We start from the raw sequence: 18,405 nt of genomic DNA on the forward strand, positions 1-18,405 counted from the left end.
AAAAGAGGAAAAATCTACCTTTGTGACTACAGGTAGACTGTGATGAACTCCGGGGGTGTCCTGCTGTTGACCCATAAATAATGAACTGATTTCATGTCTAGTTTCAAAACGTGAAAACCATCCTCAGGACCTGCTTCTTTTTCCTCCTTGGTCTAATCCATCTGAGGATGAGCCTCTTTCTCTCCCTTCCTCTCTTTAACTGTGCTCTTGAAAATGGTAGCCACCGGCCACATTTAAATATGCAAATTTAAGTCAACAAAAATTAAATACAACTAAAAATTTAGTTCCTCAGTTGCATTAGCTCCCCTTTAGTATTTAATAGCCACATGTGGTTTGTGGCTACCACGTCGGACAGCGCAGATGTAGTTCACGTCAATCACTGCAGCAAGTTCCGTTGGACCGTGTGGCTTTGTAGCACTGCAGAGTCCCTAGGACTATATCCTCTTTGGGTCCTGCAGTATCCTGTGACTTTGCTGGATGGCCAGTGTCAGCTTCCCTGTAGTCTTGACCCTAGAGTGCAAGTTCATTGGAGGCAGGGCTGTGTTGGTCCTGTTCTGTTTCCCATGCCTCCTGCGGTGCCGGGCTCATCATTGTGCCCACTTGTTGAGTATAAAAGTAGATGAATGGGTAGCTGAACACGCAGTGTGTGGTGCTGGTGGACCCGGAGTAATCCCCTTGGGACCCTGGCCGTTTGGGTGATCCTATTAGGGCATAGTCGTCCTGTCAAAACTCCATTTTATAGAACTTGTTGCCTTGGGGGCGGGGGGAACCAGTCATAAACACACACAGTTTCTAAAACAGATGGAAAAGAGACATCACGGATGATGATTGAAGACGGTCTTTAGCAATGGCCCTGTGCTGTCTTGAAACGTTTTTACTTGGCTTCAGGGACCAGTAATTTCTAGCCAGAACCTTTTGGAAGCTCTTCTGAAGCCGGAAAGATCTTCGTGTGTCAGGGTAGGTGGGGCTTCTTCTGCAGCTCTTTAACCTGTCTGTTTGTAGACAGAGTGTTCTCCTGGTTGTCAGAGTGGTCTCTGGCACAGCCACTGTGGTGTCTTTGTTGGCCCAGAGACAGCCATTTTCAAACCAAATTTATGGCCTTTAGTTCAATGCCACAGTGACGCCTGCAGTTATCTGCCGTGAGCTGAGGAGGAGACAACAGGGCAGCCTCCTTGAACTTGAAAAGAAACTGCCTTTCTTGATCCCTGTTTTTTTTTCTTTCTTGCTTTCTCGCTTGCTTTCTCTACTCTTCTCTTCTCTTCTCTTCTCTTCTCTTCTCTTCTCTTCTCTTCTCTTCTCTTCTCTTCTCTTCTCTTCTCTTCTCTTCTCTTTAAAGTGAACAAGACCCCTCTGGGGGGATGGGTTGTCTTCTCGCAGTAGGCTTAGAGTGGGCAGGGCTGTCTTATCTAGACCTTCAGCAGTTGGTGTCTGGCACACAGTAGACTTTTGGCGAACAGTTTTTGACTTTGTGAATCAGTTTTGCAATTGGGTCAGAGTTTCTCTTTGCAGCGTGACTCCGTAATAACGAAAGGCAATGTTGTTCAGTGGTTCAAAACACAGCTCTGGAGCCAGGCTGTGGGTGTCAGTCCCAGCATGGACATGGACGTGGACATGCTGTTTAATCTGGGAGAATTTGCCTAACTTCTTTGGGCTTTAGTTATCTCATCTGTAAAATGAGGATCATCACATAACCCTGCCTCATAGGGTTATTATGAAGTTTAAATTATTAACATATCATAAATGGTATATAATTATCAGCTCTTATTATTACTTTTCAGACTTCAGATATGGCTACTAGGTCCGTCTGTGACCTAAGACAAGTTCCTTGGTTTTCCCCAATCTTAGAATGTACAGATATTTCTGTCCTTGTGTGATCGTGAGAACAAAGGACATGTTGTTCCTTGGCTTCTGCTGATTCACATGGCAAAAAACCTAATGAATACATCTTCAAAATCAGGGCGTTACTTCACATAAGTATCTCTGATTTCCATGGACAAGGAGAGAGTGGCGTGACAGCAGCAGTGCCTTGACCTGTTCTTGGACAGCCTTGAGCCCACTGCTTGGCCTGGAAGCTTGTACGTGAGGACACGGATCCAACCCTCTGGCTGGGTGACTGCAGCTCACCAGGGAGAATTAGAGAGCAAAGTCTGGCTGTGTTTCTATGTAGCAGACAGATTAGGAGTGGGTCTGAGGGGGGCACACTGAGGGAGGAAGAGAGACTTAGGAGGCCAGCTTTGCTCTTTGCAGCCACCTGTGTCCTGTGTCCGTCCAGGAGCCTTTGGCCCAGGCTTTGCAAGCCCGCCTCATTCAGCTGGACCTTTGGGTCCCAAGTTTTCCCTGGTGTGTAATTGGTTGTAGGCTGGAAGGGCTGTAGTGGCAAATGGGCCTGGGTGGCCATGAGAGAGACCCATCTCTCAGCCTCAGAGATAACCTAAGTTCTGAGGTGGAGCTAGGGCAGGGAGCTGTGGACCACCTCTGCCCACCATGTAATGCGGGAGGGAGGGGAAAGCTCAGAGCCTGGGGGTGCTGAAGAGGGGCTCAGTGATCCCCTGAGGTGGCAGGATCCTGGGGAGCCAGGCCATTCCATCGCACAAGGTGGTTCCGAGGTAATGCTGTGTGGGCAATGCCATGGCGGAATGCCTGCTTCGCACAAAGAATCGAGTGCCCAGCATTGCGCCAGACGCCAGGGGTGTGTTCTCAGACAGAATAGACACTTTCCTGTCTTTATGGAGCTCAGAGCTGGGGCTTCTGTTGTTGATCAAATTGCACAAATCAATTCATTGTCACAAACCGTGTGAAGAGCAGTGAAGGAAAAGAGAGGCATGAGAGGTTGTTATAGGGGATCTCCATCCTCGCCTGTGGGAGTCAGGGAAAGCCTCCCAGAGGAGATGACATGAGTGGAAGTCTGAAGTAGGAGTGGGAGAGAAGGGAGAAGGGGCAATGTGTCCAGAGGCCCAGAGGTGTGCCTGACCAGCAACGAGACAGGTGGGGACAGAGGAGTAAGTGCCGAGGCCAGAGAGGGGTCCCCAGGGTCAGATTCTGCCAGGCCAGGAGACCATGTGAAGGTCCCCAAGGACAGTGGAACACTGATCAAGGTTTTTAAGCAAGGGCAACCTGAAGGGAGTTGAGGCTGTAGATCCCGTGCAGGGCGGAGATGTGGATGACACTACCCTGTCCAGCCATCCCGTTAACTCACCCCTCATCTGCGTGGCCGCCTAGGAGGTGGAGGGCTTCCTCTGGACGTGACTGTACAGAATCGCTTTTACCCAGAACACTAGGCTCTATTGTGAGATCCTCTCAGGACATTTCCCTCTGGGCTTGGGGCAGGTCTCAGGTTGGACCTGTGAGCGTGGGAGCTCATGGGATCTGAGGAGAGGGCAGAGTTGCACTGTCCATCCTGACAAGGCCTGTGTGGTGGTGTGAGCCCTCGGCCACTCCCTCCCTGTGCTGAGAAGCCGGCACCTGGGGTGGCGGGAGGGACTAGCTGTACAGCTGGGAGAGTCTGTGTACTAATGGACAGGCTTGGACTCTCTTGGAGTTTGTCCCGTAGGGGTGTGCGTTTCCAGTGCTCCCTTGAAGGAAGTGGTGCTGCCTCCGGACCTCCCTCTGTTGTTCTGGAAAAGGGTCAACAAGTTCTCATCTTTTTATATCTCATCATCTTTCACATAAAGGGCCTGAAGATATACCCGAAACAAAGGGGATGTTCCCATCTCTCCTAAACCCCGTGAGCTTGGTGTGATTATTCAGTCAACTGTAGTGTCACCAATGGCCAGATGTGTGCCCACGACGTTGCCATGCATCGTGAGATAGCCATTCCTCCAGCCCATACTGATGAAGAGCCTTCAGTGTTCCCAGAGCTCTGCTCTATGGGGGCGGATGAGAGAGGACCCAGCCCGCAAGGCCCATGCTGTCTAATCGTGGCTTATTCAACAGAGCACATGGATTGTCCAATTATTGTTCTCCAGCTGTATTCTTTAGTTGTTAAGAGGGGTTCACTGGTAAAAGGGTTCATGGTCGAGTTAGTTTGGGAGATGTAGCATCACATATACCCCTTGATCTGGTTATTCATTTCTGCGTAACGAGCTACCACAAAACTTAATGGCTTAGAAGAACAATTTATTATCTCTCATACTTCTGTGGGTTGACTGGACCCAGCTGGGCAGTTATCACTTGGGTCTCCCACACAGTTCCTTCTTTTCATTTCTGTTAGTTGCAGTCAGATGGTAGCTGGGGATAGTCTCATCACTCGCATGTCTCCGTACCTGGGTTGATTGGCATTTCGATCTGCACATGATTTTGCCACATGCTAACTTGGTCTTCTTCATAGCATGGTGGTCTCAAGATTATTATGCTTCTTTGATGGTTTCTGCCAGAGCGAGTGTTGCAAGAAGCCTGGGCGGACGCTGTAAGGCTTTATATGAACTTGTTCAGACGTCCGCAAACATCATTTCCATAGCATTTGATTGGTCAAGCACGTTACCAAAGCCATTAGAGGAAATTAGACTCCACAGCTCAATGGGAAGAGTAGCAAATAACTTGTAGCTATATCTAATTCATGGTGCCTCCTGAAGATTCACAATGGAGAAGACTATCCAAGGAGTCTGAGAAGTCTAGCAGTAAAGAAACTTTTTTGATTCAGCATTTCCAAGCTGATTATTATTGTTACTTTTAAAACCAGGAAATTCCTGTCTCATTCAACGTGTAATCTCCTAGAGAGCAATGAACAGATATTATAGGGTAATAGATTGGGGGCTTAATATTACTTTCTAAGAAATAAAACTTACCAAAGACAGAATTTAAAAATTGCTAGGGAGTTCCTCATTTGGGGAAGTACCAAAATAGAGAGTTCATGGCCGTCTGCATGGATGGAAGGGTGAATGTCCCAGTGGTGAAAGCTTTGATTTGACTTCTGGCCAATCTTGGTTCAAATTCACCACTTATGACTATGTAACATTGGGCAAGTTACCTCTCTCTAGGCTTCAGTTTCCTTATTCACAAAATAGATGGTTTCTATTTCATGGGGGTGTTGGGAGGATTAATGAGATCCTGCATGTGAATTACTTAGCACAGGTACCTTCCTTGGTTAGACTTTGTGACTGTTCCGTTCTCTTCTACTTCTAGGATTTGATAACTTTGGGGTTTTTTTTTGGACTTGCTTAAGCAAACCAGTATTGTAAGTCATAGATTCACCCCTACTTTTCTCTTTTTTCTTTTCTTTTCTTTAATCGTTTTTGCCACGTTTATTTATTTTACTTTTATTTATCCTATATTAGTTTCAGATATATAGTGCAATGGGTAGATATTTATATAATTTATGAAATGCTCCCCCCAACACCCTTTCTTTTCTTGCAAAATTAAACTTTTCACTTTTTATTTTTCCAATCTAGTTTCTCATAAGTGACCGTGACCCTCAGTGCAACCTCCACTGCTCCAGGACTCAACCCAAACCCATCTGTGCCTCTGACGGCAGGTCCTATGAGTCCATGTGTGAGTACCAGCGAGCCAAGTGCAGAGAGCCAACTCTGGGCGTGGTACATCGAGGTAGATGCAAAGGTGAGTGTGTGCATCTCTGCTCAGCTGAGGAGAGGCACCCGAGCACCCCAGCTTCTTGCACAGTGCACTCCCCATGGGGGAACTCAGAATGAGTCCTTTATTTAGTTTGCTGTCTTGTTCCCCTATCCTTTCTACTAGAGAATATGAGAAGGACTGGGCCACCTGAAGGAATGAGTATTTTTCTGTCTTTCAAACACTGCCACCAGACTAAGGCTTGGAGAGATGTGCTGCTATGTGGCTAGTGCTATTTATTTTATTTTGTAAATGGAGATGCTTAAAATTGCAAGGCATTATTGCTGGCTCCTGAATTCCAAATTGTTGGCCAACAGATGTATTTTGTTTGGTCTGTTTGCATGTGTAAAAATATTAAAAACATTTGAGACAATATTGAAAAATTGGGAGATTCAACATGAATCTGGATTTTTGTACTTCTCATAAAGAATTGGAAGCTCTGGTAATATTAGGTCTGTGTTTCCTCCCAAAGGCAACACACAGCTAGAGCTGAGTAGCAGCTACCCTCTTTCATGGGGGGCCTGTTCTCCATTTTGCCATAGTTCGCAGAGCTCCTTATGGTGTCTCCAAGCTGAATGTCATTCTTTGCATACCCAGTTCGCTTCTCTAATTTATGTGACTTCCCTACACCCTGTAGATATTTGAATTTCTGACCTCTGGACTGCTTAGATCCATTATAGGAATTGTGGGTGCCTACGCAGGCTTCCCTACAGCCTTTGATTTTCCAAAGAAAGTACTTGGACTTCTTGAACTTTAAAACATCTTTGAGGCTTCTTGGGTTTGCACATTTTTGAATAAACCCAGTGAAAAATAATAGAAGTAGAACATTTTTCCCCCCTTGGAGGGAGTGGAGGTACTTGGGAGAAAAAATAAGCAGAAGGTGGTATTAAATACAGTTCCCCACTTTTCTAAGAATAGCATTTAAGGGAAAGATGAGGCCAAGTGGCACTCACTAGCGACTGCCCTTGTGTCATTGGAAAAGCCAGCGGTTGTGTGTGGGCTCGCCGACAAGCAAAGTGGTTATCTCTCAGCTTCCCTAAAACCGGGCAGCCATTTTGTCCATGGCTTCTGTGTGTAATCCAAGTGAAGTATGAAATATGCTCGCTCCTCTCCTCTTTCAGACGCTGGCCAGAGCAAGTGTCGCCTGGAGCGGACTCAGGCCTTAGAGCAAGCCAAGAAGCCCCAGGAGGCGGTATTTGTCCCGGAGTGCAGCGAGGATGGCTCCTTTACCCAGGTGAGGCCTTGGCTAAGTCTCTCAGGTCCGTTTCCTGGACTGAGGCCGAGAAAAGGTGCCTGAGAGTGGGAGGGCCGCCTGGGCTCTCTGGGAAACAGCTGAGGGCTCTTTGACACCCTCTGTGCTACCTTCTGGTGTCTACATTCCCCCTCCTGGATGCTCCACGCCGCCCTTTGCCAGCTGGCAGTGGATCCTGAGAAGGCGCATGGAAGTCCGAGCCAGGAAACTGGCACTGCTTGGTCCCCATCCTCCCTGCTGGCCGTCTCCGTTTTTCTTTTCTGTCAAATGTAGGCTGATTATTTTTTCTCATCCCTGCCAGTTTCCATGGGCAATCCTGGTATTCCCTTTACTGTTTATTGCCACCCCTCTCTGCTCCCCTTCTGCCTACCCTTAGCCGTCGAATGCAGCTGTGATCCCTTTGAGTACCATACAAACTGTACTGTGGTTCTTGGAGTGTGTGGTGTGTGGTCTATGTGTGTGTGTATGTGTGTGTGTGTGCATGCATGTTTGTGTGCACTCATGTGTATGTGTGCACACAAATTTAATGTTTCTTTTCAGGTAGCCTCAACTCTCGTTCTGCATAGTCTCTGGTTAGAGCTTTGTGTCATAGTAGCTCAGACTAGTTTGATGTTGGCCCAGACTATTTCTAAAACACAGACAGCATAGGGGGCAATGGGGTGCTCCATCATAAGCTTGTGGGCTCGAGGTAGAGATATAGTCTTAGAGGGGGCAGGAGGTGGCTGGATGAATACCCTTCTGGATGAAACTGGGGAAGGTCACTGGACAAGGGCGAGTCAGCGTGCAGTCGGGGATGAGCCGTTTGTGGAAGAGAGAGGCATCTGGGGAAGCCCACTGCCTTAGAGCTGGGTGGAAGCAGAGGCCTGAGGTTTCAGAGCTTCTCTGTAATTCTGAATCAATGGGGCAAAGGCTGTGGGCTGGTCTTTGGTCCCATGGCTTTTGGGTTTCATTTTGGGGCTGGGCCCAAGGAATGGCTGATTTCAGGCTGACCACCTGCTGGGGTGAAAATATGGAAGGGTAGTCAGGTAGCTATTGAGCCTCATAATTTTAAAAGTTCTCAGCCCATTCAAATGTGCAGCCAGGACTGAGGGCCACTGTGTTAAATGGACCTTGGCTGCGACCATGCAAGAGGTGCTTTTATTCATTTTTCTCATTTACGCCTCACCCCAAGCCTGTGAGCTAGGTGCTATTATCCCCATCCCCATCCCCATTTACAGAAGATGCAACCGCGCAGCGGGATGCGGAGTGGCAGAACTGGGATTCAAACTCAGCTCCCTCTAGCTCCAACATCTTCCATATACTCTGCTGTTCTCTGAACTGGCAGCTTTAAAGGAGACTCTGAGGTGTGGACTGGCAGAAGGCGATCCAGTGCTGTGGTTAGCGCACTGATCCTGGAGCCAGACTGCCTGAGCGTGACTCCTAGTCCCCACCCTTCAGACAAGTCACTGAACTTCTTGGGGTCAGAAGATCCTTACGTGAAACATGGAGAGTATCTCCATTATATATATATGTAAAGTTCTTATATTACACATATTATTGTATGTTACTATTATTATGAATAGTAATGAGTAGTATTATAGCTTACTTCATGAGGTTGTGATGAGGTTTACATGAGTTAACACCTGTAAAACACTTGGTGCATTTAACTGCTGTGTAGATATCTGTCATCATCATTATCATTATGCCTATCTCTACTCTGGGTCTGCTGCTCAAGTCTTTCCCAGATTTTATGGGTGATGTCACTTAAAATAAAACCTTTTGTTAAACCTCCCAAAGTTTGAAAATTGATGAGCTCCCTCATCAATTTTTTATTATTTATTCTAGTGAAAGGACGCAGGTGATCTTTGTATACAGATTTGGAACTACACTGCTGAGCATTCACGTACAGGGGAGAAAAAACAGACCTCTTAGCTGAGTTTAGGGCTGAGACTAGGGGAAGGTAATAGGGAGGAGCCAAAATCTTTTTATTCACCCCTTTCTCTAGGCTTGGGTAACCCTGAGTGTGTTGCTTATGAGAACATTTGACCCCTGCCCTCCTAGTTCTGAAGTGTTTGCTGCCTCATGACAGACAGCTGCTGGCCAGCTTTTGTTTTGGTGAGGCCAGGCCAGACCAGGTGGTGTTTGCTGGGGAGAGGATCTTGCAGATTAGTCAGGGCAGAATTGCTAAGAGAGAGGGCCCCTGAAGTTCAGCAAAGGTTGGATAGACAGTCAAGAACCCTCTCATTGGTTTGACACACTAAACACTGCCATGTGTCTTCAGGCTCAAGGCTGGCTCACCCCGGTGGGCAGCCAGGCAGCCAGACAGCTGGCCTGTCCCCATTACAGTGATTGAAATGGATGTGCTTTTCCCCTTGATCAAAGACATTGCAATAACTTCACAAAATGAGGCTGCCTCTTTGAATGTGCTTCAGTCACATTGACGGGCTGCCAAAAGGCAATGAGACAAAACGACTTTCTCCCTCCCCCAACTTCCACTGTCACTTAGCTGGACTTTTCTTATTTTTTAAGACTAAAACTCAGAGATCACTACATTGCTTTAATATTCTTTAGAATATTGATATGCACATATCTTGGTGTTAATAACATAATTTAGCCCTGTAAATTATTATAGTAAAATACTCTTGAAGTTTAGTGAAGGGACTTGAATAGGACTAGGTTGCCTGGTATGGGACACATGACTGAGTTGGCTTTCATGGGGTTCATGTGGGATGTAATTGTCTCTGTTTTCTTTTTTGTTTTCCCTTGTTCTCTTCCCTCCGTACTTCCCACTCCAACTCACACAGCAGAGTGGTTGGTGAATATTAGATCACATTTGATTTTTAAAAACCTCAATATCTAGTCCATGTCCCAGACCATTAAATCAAATTCTGGGAGTGGGACCCAGACCTTGTGATATTTCGAGCTCCCCAGGTGATACCAATTTTTGGTCAAAGTTGTGAATAGGTCCTTGTTGTTAGGGCTTCATCACGCTTGTTCTTGGTTGTGTTGTTGAAATGTGGAGTTAATGCTCTTTGGTGACTTGTTGAGTAAGGTCAGGGGCTACAGGCTTTGTCTGCTGCTGTGGCCTTATCTGTTTTCTCTTCTGAGTATCAGGAACGTGACTCCTGACATCTGTTCTACCATGTCCTCTGCCAAGCAGTTGTCCTATACCACAGCCGTAGTAGAAAGGGATTGGATTACCACCGCCAGGAAATGTTGGCTGGAGCTTGTCAAGCTTGTGCATCACCAAATGATAATCGTGGCAACTCTTTGTTGACTGCTACTTGGTGCTAGGCATGGAGTTTTATACCTGTTAATCTTCACTAGGACCTTTTGAAGTAGTTATTAATACCTTCATTTATAATGGAAATTTGATTTTTCAAAGGAGTTGAAAAACTGGTTCAAGGTCACTAAGCTAGAAAGAATTTGTACCCAACCTTGTCTAATTTCAAGGCCCATGCTTTTAACTTCTTTCATGCTACAGAAGGAAGGGTCCTTGACGTAAATGTAATTCATTTTTATCATCATTGTTATTTTAGAAGTCCTCTCTCTGATGCTGTTGACCAATCAACCAGATTTTTTAATAAATCCTTTGATTATGGGAATTTTCAAATATACAGAAAATTAGAAATAATAGTATAATGAATTCCATGTACCCATCACCCAGATTCAACAATGACTGTAATGTGGCTGATTCCATTTCCTCTTTATTCCATTTTCATCTCCTACCTCAAACCGGATTGCTTCAAAGCAAATCTCAGACATAATATTTTCTCCTCTCAGACATTCTGGAGCTCCGCTATCTTCTAGGCTGTGCGCTAGTTGGTGTGGGGGAATTGAAAAATGTCATGACCTGTGCCTTCAAGGAGCTCATGTTCAGAGAAGATATGAAAACATATGATAAAGTAGCCAGTACTGAAGATCATACATATATAACTGGTTACATTTCAGTAATTTGGAATCCCTAGTGCATTTTGTTTTTGAGCAAATATATACAAATTAAAGAAAATTTGAACATAAAAGATCACCTTAAACAAAACTATAAGGCAAATGATATATATTAACTTTAATGACAAAGGGCTGTTATATAAAGAACTCTTACAAACCAGGAAAAAAAGATTGCAGTAGAAAAGTGGGCAAGAAATATCAATAAGCAGGTCACACAACAATAAGAAATAGCCAGTAAGTGAATATGAATGATGTTTTCCCTTAGTCATTAGAAAAGTCAAATAAAAATAATTTGTCATTTTGCTTACCAAATTGGTAAAAATTGGGAAAATGATAATAATACTCATGCCTGAGTGAACAGAAAAGTCTACCCCCACATTGCTGCTGGGGAAGTAAATTGGCATTGATATTTATGGGATAATTTTGCAATGTTGTTCAAGTTTTTAATTGTGCCACATTTTGAGCCTGAAATTCCACTTCTAGGAATTTTGTCTAAGGACATAACTAAAAATATGTGCAAATATTTAGCCACAAGGGTTTTATAGTAGCAAAAATTTAGAAACTACCTAAATATCCAATAATAAAGGATTGCTTAAACAAATTACAACATAGCCACACTATGCAGCTAAGTAAGATGATATATTGCATTGTAGAGGCTTATTTTACATATATGTGTCTGTGTGTATGTTAGGGACTTAATTTAATTAATCAAATAATTAAAGAGAACTATTTTCATTCTTTTTCTAAAAAGAAAAGTTATACTTTGTAAAAAACAATATTCTAACAATACAGAAATACATGGGGAAGGAAGGCAAAGCCAGTGACTTCATCTTCTTGAAACTGGAGCAATTTAAGTCTGTAGTCTTCTAGATTTATTTTCTCTGTGTACTTATTTAGGAAAGAAATGGTATAATACCATATATCACTGTATAACATTTTCTTAACTTATTGTGGGCTTATTACCAGGCTAATTACATATAACTCTACCTCAGTTTTTAAATGGCTGCATTATACTTCATTGTATAAATATCATGAATCCTGGAATTTCAGGAATTTAATTTCCCGATGTGGGTATCGAGTCAAAAGGACATGCACTTTTTCAAGCATTTGATGCATACCACTGAATCGCCTTCCGTGGTGTGGAGCTGCAGTGTGGTTGATCAGTGGTTGTTGTCAAATACGTTCCCAAGCCATTTTAATTTTTTTGTGTAGATGGGGTAGAGCTCTGATAGTACTATAGAATATGAAACACCATTCGTAATGTTACTTCTGTGTGAGAAAATTTTATTTCTCGTCTTTGAGCTCCATGTTCCAGGAACAGTCTTTCTTGATCTAGCTTTGTCTGGCACTATCACTTTCCCCATTTTCACTAATTACTGTTCCCCCACCAATGCATATATATGCATACTCTTCTATTCTCTGAGTTTTTTTTTTTTTTTTAATATATATAACATATAGGAGCCTGGGGGAGCCGTGCTTTCTTCTTCATGATGCTTTACTCTGAAACTGGAAGCACGAAGAAAAAGTGCTGTGATTTTTTGGCAAAGACAGTGAACTCCCCTTGTCAGCATTTCTATAGTTCTTACTATTGCATTTGCCAAAACATAAGAACTACAGCTAAGTGCCTGGGCTGGAGCTATAGAGCAGGTCATAATATTCCTTTTTAGCTCCTGCTCCTCCCCACCCCCACAGTACAGGACTGCACTTCCTCAAGTCACCCCCGCAGGCTTGAGTGGTGTGACTAGCTTGCCCTGGAAGCACCTGGGTTTACCATCTGGGCCTCCCTCTTCCAGATCCCCAGCAAATATGAAAAGTATCGATCCTTTGTGTGGAGTGTGAACTTTCTTTGGCCTTGGCTGATTAAACATAGGCAGGCTGGAGTGCTGAGCATCTTCATAGGGTGGAAAAGATTTGTCTTATCTTTGATGAGCCTAGAGGTCTAAAAAGAGTCCAGAGGCTCAGAATACTCCAGTACTAAGATCATGGCTGCATTCACAAGGTAGAGTGTTCTGAGCTTCTCTGACCATCAACAGCTCCATTGGATGCCCCCAAACAAAGCCAGTTCTGTATGTTTTAGTGGGTGGTAACCTGCTTTAGGCTCTCTCAGCCTTCTGTGGCATGTACAAGGCCAACTTTTTTTAATGCAGTCACACTGTGAAAAATCCAAGCCTACCCTTTATGAATAGATGGCATAATGGTCAATAGACCCGCTGTTGGGCAAGTGGTTGCTTTCTTTTTCTTTTTTTGTTAAGTGCTCAATAAACGTATTATTATTGTTACAGTTTGAATATTGACTGTGCCTAGGGCATTTTACTACTTGCTTTATATGTATTTTTCATTGAATTGCTTTTGTTTCAAATAACCGGATATTACGTGTATTAATTCATACCAAAAACACCCACTATTTAGCACGTAATTACACTTTGGCAAATGTTGGTTTTCTTCCTCTTCGGGTGTCAGTTTGCTCAACTGTAAAATAGGAGAGTGTATGCAATTATTCCAGATGTCAGCAAACTGTGGCCTGTGGGCGGGCCACCTGATTTTGTTCTTTAACATAATGGCTTCGTTGAGACATAATTCACATACCATAAATTTTAACCATACAATTCAGTGGCTTCTAGCATATTTATAGAGTTGTGCCCTCATCACCACCATCTAATGCCAAAATATTGTCATCACCCAAGAAGAAATATTGTACCTATTAGCAGTCACTTTCTATTACCTGCCCCACCCCAACCCCTGGCAACTGCTAATCTACTTTTATTTCTATGGATTTGCTTATTCTGGACATTTCATATAAATGGAATTATATAATATCTGTGTGGTCTTTAGTGACTGGCTTCTTTTACTTAGCATAATGCTTGCAAGGTGCTCCCCTGTTTATGACATGAATTGGTACTACATTCCTTTTCATTGTCAAATAATATTCCACTACATGGGTATACCCCATTTTGTTTATCCATTCATCAGATGATGGACATATAGATTGTTTCCATTTTTTGGCTATTGTAAAAAATGCTATTGTGAACTTGTGTGTAATTTTTTGTGTGGTTGTATGTTTTCAGTTCTCTTGGGGTAGAACTGCTGGGTTTAGAACTCTGTTTAAGCTTTTGAGGAACTGACAGACTGTTTTCCAAGATGGCTGCAGCATTTTACATCTCAACAGCAATGTATGAGGGTTCCAATTTCTTTACATCTTTGTAAACACTTGTTATTGTCTGTCTTTTTTTACTATGGCCATCCCGTTGGGTGTGAAGTGGTATCTTACAGTTTCAATTTGCATTTCCCTAATGACTATTGAGACTGAGCATCTTTTCAAGTGCTTTTTGGCCATTCGTATATCTTCTTTGGAGAAATGTCATTTCAGATCCTTTGTCCATTTTTAAATTCAGTAGTCTTTTTATTATTGAGCTGTAAGACCTCTTTATATTCTAGATAAAAGACCCAAATCAGATATTTTCCCTCCATACCATGGGTTGTTTTTTCACTTTCTTGATAATGTCCTTTATTGCATACAAGTTTTGATTTTAATGAAGTCCAATTTATCTACTTTGTAAAACTACTGCTTGTGATCGTGATGTCAGACCTAAGAAACCATTTCCTAACCCAAGGCAACAAAGATTCACTCCTGTGTTTTTTCATAAATCGTATGGGTTTCACTTTTACATTTAGGTTGATGATCTACTTTGAGTTAACTTTCGTACATGGGTGTGAGATTTTGTATATATCTAGTTATCGCAGCACTATTGAAAAGACTATTCTTTCCTCCCTTAATTTTCTTGGCATTCTCCTTGATAATTAGTTGACCATAAGTGTAAGCGTTTCTTTCTGGATTTTCAATCCTATTCTATCCTTATGTCAGTGCCACGCTCCCTTTATCACTATAGCTTTGTAGTAAGTTCTGAATCTTGTTTTTCTTTTTAAAATGAACAGTGAGGTAAGTGTTGTTCTTCATCCATGTGTGGAGTTAATGCCAGCTGCCATCACCAGGAGAGAGAGGAGATTGGGTGCCCAGGAGCCTGAAGCCTGTGCTATAGTTTAAATTTTGCGACTAATATCATTGTCCTTAGTTTGGTATTTTCAAGGGAAGGGAAAGATAGGGAGAGAAAGGTACAAATTAGGGGATGAGAAACTCTCTAGAATCACTAGAGCCCTCAGTCTTTGGCCAGCTAATATTTCTTCTTTGAATCTACAAGCAGGGAAGAGATTCCTTTTTCAAATTAGAAGCTGTGGGTTACAGCAAGCCTTCATGCCTTAGAGGGTGTGCGTTGCTGCTGCGTGAGTCAGGCATTGGACTCCTGCTTACTCCTCTCCTTACACTGACATAGTCTCCAAGGTCGTTAAGGTTCTCAGCCCATCAAGATCTGAAAAGATGTAGAAGCTGGAGCCCTGGCGAGCAACAGCCAGCAGCCAGCTTCCCACAGGGGCTCTACTGTGGCTCTACTGCTTTACTATGGTGGTCTAGGTGGCATGTAATTTTCAGTGATATAGCTGTGAAAGAGATTTTTAAATTTTGTAAATGATGGTGGGGACAGGGCCTGATCTATTCACGTGCAGGAAGGATTTGTCTAGCAAGTGACTCATATAATCTCCCGCACGTGACAGGAGTCACTACTTTTACCTTTTCAATGAGAGTGCTGGCACCCTCTGGGTCACTCATCAGATGCATACATGTGCAATAAAATGAGGGTAGATGAGCATGCTTTGTGCTCAGGACATTGTATCCGCTGTGTTTTGTCGGGACATGCCTACCCCAACCTACTGCTTGGTCCTACTCTGCAATGGCTTTTCTCCAGTCAAATGGCCACTGAGCATCCTCTCCCAGACTGGTTGACCTCATTTGCTCTGGAGCAAGCATGCAAAATCTGGGTGCTCCCAGCTGGGCATCTGAGCTCTCCAGAGCCCTGGCTGAGTCTGTCCCTACAGTTTGTCTATTGTGTAACTGGGCAGTATCTGCAGCTGCTCGTCTGCAAGGGAATATACTTGGGAGGGAGAAAAAGATGAAAGCCTGCTTCTCTGGCCTTCCCGATGCCTGTGGGAAAGGGGAGGCTCCATGATGGGGTGCTTCGATCACCCTCTCTGCTGTTTATTTCTTTTTTAGATAACAACACTTACTTATACAGCACTCTGTGCCAGCCTGTTTTATGTGGCTGACACAATAACTCATTCAATTCTCACTATGACCTATGACACTATTATACTTCCATTTTATAGATGGGGAAATGGAACAACAGAGAAGCTGACCAGCTTGCCTAGGTTCATACAGCTTACGAGTAGTAGAGTCAGGATTTAAGCCCAAGCGTCTGGCTGCACAGTTCTTGGTCCCAACCACTACTCTCAGCCTCTCTAAAGGACACTGCATCTTTTAGAGTGATGTTGCCAAACTAGAACATAGCTAGGAGGGGGACCCTGGTGAGTAAGGTCAGGAAGTTATGTCACATGAGAAATATTCAAGGGAGCCAGAAATGTTTGGTTTAGAGAAGTTAAGAACCAAAGGATAGGGGAAGGAGATGACCAAAGGGATACATGAGAGCCATCTTCAAACTTTGGATGACAATAGCTTTTTACTGAATAATCTCACAAAGCTGACCCAGGATCCCCGAGTGAAGTATATACAATGACTCAGATTCTGACTCAAAATCGGAAAGAACTTTTTTGCAAGTAGAACAATCCGTAGATGGAATGTCTGACTCAAAGAGAACTTAACTTCCCATTCCAGGAAATGGTCAAGTGGGGACTGGATGGGCACGGAGCAGGGGTGCTGGGGGTCGGGGAGAGAGCACCACTGGACTGGGAAGGAGGTTAAAGTGCAGACGCCTGGGAGGTAACCCTCACACTTTTTAGGACTTTATGAGACAGTAGCTAATGGTCAGCCGGATGGGTAGGCCCACAGTAGGCCCACAGGAAATACTTATTGAGGAACCTTCCAGGCAGAGAGTCATTAATATCCATACTTCAAGCTATTGCCATTCCACCGTGTGTACGCATAACATGCCAGGCAGGTCAGTCAAGTAAACTCTTCTGCAAAGTTAAAGAGATCAGATTCTGCGCCTCCTCCAATCTCAAAGTAGAGAGAGGTAATAGGAACACAGGAGGGAGGTATGAAGGCAGAAAAGTTTAATTAAAAGCAGAGTCAGATATGGGAAGCCAGAAAGAGCTTCCACTCTTACAGGCCACCTTTGTCCCAGTACTGGCTAGATTTTCACAGTTCTACTTTAAACAAAGCTCCTATACAAGAGCGACTCTTATTGGGTATTCTATAAAGCATAAAAACATATTTAATTTTTCCACCCAAATGGAAATGAAAGTGAATAAACAACAGGTATCATATTTGCTGTTTACAAAACCTGGGTCATTTTAAGCACAAAACAGAGGGGCAGGAGCAAAGAAAATTAAACTGTTTGAGCCCCTTAGGTGTAACACCCAGGTTTTAAAAATATCAATGTGTGTCGAGGGGATGGTGTTCATATTTTTTGAAAAATACCAGAAAAATGCTATTCATCATGTACTTGGAGGAGTGATGTTAACATTAACATTTAGGAATTAGTTTATAAATTTCCACCTTACTACTAAATAGCAAAAGTTCAATTTAGAACTTTTGTGTCAAAGGGGACCTCAGCGGTATCTAAGTTCTCTTCTCCGTACTCTCCCTGCCCTGCCCTAATCCGAGGCTCACATTCCACCTACAAGTTCTCACCAAGCAGTCATCTACCTTTTGCTTGATTGCCACTAGAGACAGGAAGCTTATTACTGTCAATTACAACGTACATAATGCATTTTGGGACAATTTAGTAAGGAAAGTCCTTCTTTACAATAATTTGAGAGCTGTCTTCCTGTAATTTTCAACAGATGACCCCAGTTCTTAGCCGTGAGACTTACAGAATCCACAGAAACCCCACTTTCCACAGAAAGATTTGAAAACAGACACCATTATGTCCTTGTGAAATCTTATCTTTTAGCCAACAAATATTTCTTTTTGCTCTGGCAAAAATCCTTAGTTCTATCAACTCATTCTCATATCACAGAAATTTATGTCTCTTTTTTTTCCTGGCCTCTTTCTTCTGAACTCAGTTTGCCAAGGTCCTTCTTATAGAGTGTCCTTTCCCAAATTGTACACGATATTTCAAATGTGGTCATAAACAGCCTGGGGAAGAAGGCAACTGTCTCTTGTTCTAAGCACACCACTTCTAACTAATATCATGTTGGCAGCCACATTACACCATCAACTCATAAAAAACATAATCAACAAAGTCCCATATGTAGGAGGATTTGAAATTGAAGGGTTATCTTCCTTCCCTGCATCTCCTCTATTAAATTCTGGAGGATGAGATAAATACTATAAAAGGAAAATCTCTTATTCCTTAGCAGACAGTCCTCCCTAGACCTGGCATAAAGCAGGAGACAGTGTCTACAGCCAACAAGAAGAGCTGTGCTTTGAAGCTTTGGCCTCCAACCTCCCTGCACAAGGAGAGGGAGAAAGGATGAAATCAGCTTATACTGAATACATACTCCATACCCGACACTATTTTAGATGCTCTATATCTTGTTTTGTCTTCTCAGTAACCTTCAAGGGACACCATTAGCCTTATTTTGTAGATATTCTCAGAGAGGTTAAGTGACTTTGCCAAAGTCACACAGCTTGTGGGTGAGATATTTTAAAC

At 43.4% G+C, this 18,405-nt stretch overlaps 1 protein-coding gene across 8 annotated transcripts in view; it reads left to right on the forward strand.

Annotated features, from left to right (window-relative positions):
- Positions 1-18,405, forward strand: part of SMOC1 (SPARC related modular calcium binding 1) — a 133,093-nt gene that overhangs the window by 56,645 nt on the left and 58,043 nt on the right. For all 8 annotated transcript variants that reach the window (XM_036238611.1, XM_016131270.2, XM_016131271.2 and 5 more), the window contains exons 2-3: positions 5,388-5,553; positions 6,687-6,799. In XM_036238611.1, coding sequence (XP_036094504.1) covers positions 5,388-5,553; positions 6,687-6,799 — 279 coding nt within the window. The remainder of the gene's footprint in view (positions 1-5,387; positions 5,554-6,686; positions 6,800-18,405) is intronic.

This window comes from Rousettus aegyptiacus, unplaced genomic scaffold (assembly GCF_014176215.1).
Source record: "Rousettus aegyptiacus isolate mRouAeg1 unplaced genomic scaffold, mRouAeg1.p scaffold_m13_p_3, whole genome shotgun sequence".
In the NCBI taxonomy this organism is placed as follows: domain Eukaryota; kingdom Metazoa; phylum Chordata; class Mammalia; order Chiroptera; family Pteropodidae; genus Rousettus; species Rousettus aegyptiacus.